This window comes from Camelina sativa, chromosome 13 (genome assembly GCF_000633955.1).
Source record: "Camelina sativa cultivar DH55 chromosome 13, Cs, whole genome shotgun sequence".
Taxonomy (NCBI): domain Eukaryota; kingdom Viridiplantae; phylum Streptophyta; class Magnoliopsida; order Brassicales; family Brassicaceae; genus Camelina; species Camelina sativa.
Window position 1 is genome coordinate 7710474 of NC_025697.1, and position 5017 is coordinate 7715490.

General features: G+C 36.4%; 2 protein-coding genes across 2 annotated transcripts in view; one reads left to right on the plus strand and one right to left on the minus strand.

The window, feature by feature from the left end:
- LOC104735834 (cation/calcium exchanger 2-like) lies at nt 1257-3654 on the plus strand. The gene is made up of 2 exons (XM_010455686.2): nt 1257-1572; nt 1761-3654. The coding sequence occupies exon 2, from the start codon at nt 1776-1778 to the stop codon at nt 3465-3467; it is 1692 nt and encodes a 563-aa protein (XP_010453988.1). The 5' UTR covers nt 1257-1572; nt 1761-1775; the 3' UTR covers nt 3468-3654.
- LOC104735836 (cation/calcium exchanger 1-like) overlaps nt 4583-5017 on the minus strand; it is a 2287-nt gene continuing 1852 nt past the window's right edge. The window contains exon 2 of the mRNA XM_010455687.1: nt 4583-5013. Within this exon, the coding sequence (XP_010453989.2) occupies nt 4742-5013 (272 nt within the window). The 3' untranslated portion in view covers nt 4583-4741. The remainder of the gene's footprint in view (nt 5014-5017) is intronic.

The window sequence follows — 5017 nt, forward strand, 5'->3', positions numbered from 1 at the left end:
TATTGATTGTATCAAATCTCCATGAGTAATCCAAGGTTTTATATCGAGTAAATTAGTAGAAGGGGACGTACGTGTTGATTCTTGTGACTTCTACTCACCTATTATTTGCATCTCAAGCAATAAAAGCAAAACTGTAAAGTGTAAACTAAAGAAAAGCAACAAAAAAAAAGAGAGACAAACAAACGCGTTTGAATTGAAGACCGCGTGGCTCTAGGAACTCGGTACTTTTACTATTTGCAATTCACACTCGATTTGATTATTACGCTCGATTTTATTTGAAATTCACTAAATATTATCCTTAATCCTAATTCCTAAATACTAATCCATCGACCGACTTACTCCTTTTAGTAATAAAAGTCGACTTTATGTTTTTATTTTTTTTTCCAGTCGACATCATTAATATACAATTATCCGTTGTGTGACTGTGCGAGTAATAGTATACTATAAATTTCTTTATTAACTTTATCTTTGTCACAGTACGATATCCTTTATATTAACCTTTTCTACTTGTATCTTTCTGTCCCTTTTTTTGCAACTTTTTCTTTATGATCGTGGGTGTCTCAATCAGTATTTGGAATTTTTATAGTATAATTCTTATATGGAATGTATATTTATTTCCTATAATACGTTCGAACCAAGAAGTTTCAAATTTTTAATATATAAAAGGAAAGTAAATTTGAAAGCTAATAATAATGTACCAGACGACACCACCGGTCACACCCATGAGTCCATGACCCATCGTACTAGAAAGCGCATTATTCTATCAACTTCTTCTTAATACATTTTCAAGTTATCCTCATGTGATCTGGGAAGTATCAGAAGATAAGGCGGTGATTTAAGCTCAGCTACCAATAACTAGTTTAATCAATCGAGAAACAGTTAACAATTAATAGAACTAGACAAAATAAGCAAAACAACATATACTACATTACATTATATATATTCATCAAAATATCAAAATTAATGTATCTGTTAAATAAGTTATAATTGACTCGGTTCACTTCAATGCATAGCATACATACCACTAGATACGGTTTTAGTCATAGAATAAACTTAAACAATCCCTATTTTAATCTTAAACCGGTTGTTGATTACGAACCAAACCGGAATGTTTCTGTTTTATTATCATTAGGACAGTGCTTAAGGAATAAGCACCAAAAAAAATTGCTGGGTCAGCTCCTTAAATTATTATATAATTTGTGGAAAAAGCCTATGAAGTTAATGTTCGCTATGAGACCATCCCTCGTCTTCTTGTTCTTCCCTTTGTCTACGAAGACGTAATGGAAAGAGAAAATGACGCACAGATGATCGTGGAGCCGACACATAAGCCAATTCCAAAACCCAAATCACCGTAACCCAAAACGGCAATGACAAAGTGACAAACTTTTTTCGAATTCTTTATAAAAATAAACTAATTTTATAGATCCTCCTCTGTTTTTGTTTCTGACGCTTTGTCTTCCACTGCTCTTCTTAAAGTGTTTGTGTGTTGTATTCATTCGCCTTCCTTCTCCATTTAAGCATCAATTCGAATTCGATCCCTCTTCTTCTTCTTCCTGATATATTTCAATAAAGGTCAGTGCTTTATCTCTTTCTCTTTCCGCGTAGAGTTCGTGTTTATCTCTTTCTTCATGATCTGTTAACCTATTTATAGATTCTCAACAACAAACCCCAAATTTCTTCTTTAGCTACTCTGCTCTCTGATAAAAAAAAAAACAAACTTTATCTATCTTTCTTCTGATTTTGGTTCTTCTCGTTTTCAGGTTTTACTCTGATTGATGGGATTTTCATTTTCTTCAACCCGTTTTGGTTACTTGACGACAATCACATTCCTTCTCGTTGTCTCTTGTCTTCTGTTAGGTTTCTTTACCAACCCTGTTGATTCAAGTGCCCTCCTAAAACCTAAATCTGAGCATGATTGTAGTGCTTTAAAGCACTTTCATGACTACAAATCAAAGTGTGCTTACTTGAAATCGATTGATCCATGTGCTAACCAAGGTTTCTTCGATTACCTTTCTTTCCTCTATTGTAATTTCGAAAGGTTCCCAATTTTGGGTCAGTTTCTTCTCTTCCTCTGGTTGCTTCTCTTGTTCTATCTATTGGGTCATACAGCTTCTGAGTACTTTTGTTCTTCTTTAGAAAGTCTCTCAAAGCTTCTTAATTTGTCACCAACTGTTGCTGGCGTTACTCTTTTATCTCTTGGTAATGGTGCTCCTGATTTGTTTGCAAGTTTGGTCTCTTTCATGGGAGAATCAAAAGGTACTTATGATGTTGGTCTCAACACTGTTGTGGGAGGTTCTTCTTTTGTTACATGTGTTGTTGTTGGGGTCATTAGCATTGCGTTGCATAAGAGACGTGTAAGGGTCGAGAGAGCTGCTTTTATTAGAGATATTTGCTTCTTCTGTGCGGCGATTGGTTCTTTGGCTTTGATTTTGGTCTATGGAAAGATCAATTTCTGGGGTGCTCTTGGGTTTTGTTCACTCTATGCTGTTTATGTTGCCTTTGTGTATATCTCTTGGAGATTTGGTGGAGAAGGTTCTGACTCTGATCTTGAGTCAATCCATAAGCGTGGTAGTAGTCTTAGTGAACCAATCTTGCAGAGAGATGGGCTTGATCTTGAGCATATTGAAGATGGTGGTGTTGTTACTGGAGAGCATCAGGCTGTCGAAGATGGTGATCATCAGGGGTTTGATCACCGGAAAAGGTTGGTCATTTGGGTGATCACTCTGCCTCTCAACTTGCCAAGGATATTGACAATTCCTGTTGTGAGTGAAGCCAACTGGTCTAAACCATTAGCTGTAGCCTCTGTCACATTTGCTCCGGTTCTGTTGTCGTTTCTATGGAACTGGAAGCGGGAACCTACGAGTACTGAAGCCGGGATTGTTTATCTAATCGGGTGTTTGATCGGTATAGCTCTTGGATTCATTGCAGGAGGCACGACGAAGAAATCAACCCCACCAAAGAAATGGTTATTACCTTGGTTAGCAGGAGGGTTTGTAATGAGCATGACATGGAGTTACATGTCGGCGCAAGAGCTAGTTGCGCTTTTGACTTCCCTAGGGTACATTTTCGGTGTAAGCCCTTCGATCTTAGGCCTAACGGTCCTCGCTTGGGGGAATTCAATTGGAGATCTAATAACAAATGTGACAATGGCGCTGCACGATGGGAACGAAGGAGCTCAAGTAGCTGTATCTGGATGCTACGCCGGTCCAATCTTCAATACATTGTTCGCTCTCGGGATTTCCCTTGTTGGATGTGCGTGGCAGGTTTATCCGTCGAGCATTGTGATCAAGACAGATCCTCGTTTGTTGGAGAGTCTTGGGTTTCTGGTCATAGGACTTGTTTGGTCGTTCTTGGTTCTGTTTAGTAACCGTATGAGGCTTGGTGGTGTGATGGGCATAGGGCTTTTGGTCATTTATTTGGCTTCATTGTCTATAAGAATTATGCAAACAGTTGGAGATGCTCACTAACTTTGTTTTTTTTTTTTACATAACATGTGGTTTGTATAATCTTCTTCTACGCTGTAAAAGTAATCCGATTTTGTAATGTATAGATATATATGGATAACTTATCTAGATTGTAACGTAGATTTTTCAACACCATGTAATATATGATACAATTTCGGTTTCCTGAGGAAGAGGAACTTATGCAAAACTACTGTAACTGTATGAATTGAAATGCAAAAAAAAAGTTGTTTACGTAAGGTTACAAGTTTCCAAAGTTTTGATAAGAAGATAAATACTACTTCGTTATTGTTTCAATGAGATTCTCTTGCTTATGGAAGCCTTATACTAGAGTTATGTAATTCAAATTGAGTAGCTAGATTTTGTAATATGTGTCACATACTGGACCAGTCAACAATCACTGCTCATACATTCAAGTAAGTAACACACATACTGATCTCATAGAGATAATGTTTTTTTTTTCTTTTTCTGCCAGTATATTTATTTATCTTCAAAGGGAATTAATATACTATATTTAATTCCCAGTATTGTGGGAGTTGCTTGACGCGACAACACTTGTCTCTTTTTGCCAATTTGCATAAGAACTTAAGATAAGATGTGTTTTTTTTCTTTGTTCTATTGTTAATTCCTTATCTCATGACTCGTGTACATATAACCTAATTTGGCACATTTTTCTTGTTTGTCTGCAAACTGTATCTTTGGAATTAGGATAACTCCAATTTTTGGGGACACTTAGCCATGTCCGTTACCACAATATATAGCTGATTAGGGACTTTTTACATTTAAGAGAAATTTGGCCGTATTTGCTACATTCCGGTTTAATTCACCTAATTGAAACCATTTTTTTTGTTTTCTTTTCTTTTAATCAGAGTTATGTTTTTTTAAATTTGGAAAACGTATTAGTGGTTTGAGCCAAAACCACAAAAACAACCAAAAAGATGATTATCTTTTATTTCATAATGAAGGTATTCACATGTAATGAACTTGGTAGCAGAATTTTGGTATTAATGATGTCATATATATATACAATCCCTGAAGTCATGAACAATGAACCTAGAACAACAATCCAATGTTTTTTTAGTTTAAGTGAGGTACTAAGTGAGCCTGACAGGAATTGAGTGTTCAGCAACAAACAAATTTGGCCATCCCTCTCATTAGTATTCACAACGTTTTCTTAAAATCAAGGGACCACAGATTATGATCTATTTGCAACTTTTACTTTAACTATTACAAAAACAACCCAAAACAAAACTTAAAAAAAATTACAATACTTCAAATTTTCATCGGTCGATATCGAGGACTCCGAAAACCCTAGCCAATCTCAAGGACAAGAAACAGAGGTAAATTGCAAGTAGGCCGCCACCGACAAGCTTATCAAGTCTCATCTTCTTCTTTGGCATTATCACAAGTGCCCAAAGCAAGCCTACCATTAAGAATCCTAGTGTCTCAAGCAACGAATTGTCACTAGGAATGATGTAGACCCCAGGGTATTCGCCCAATGAGGAAATAACTAGTGGCACGCCTAGTCCAATTACCGTGTTGAATAGTGGACCTGC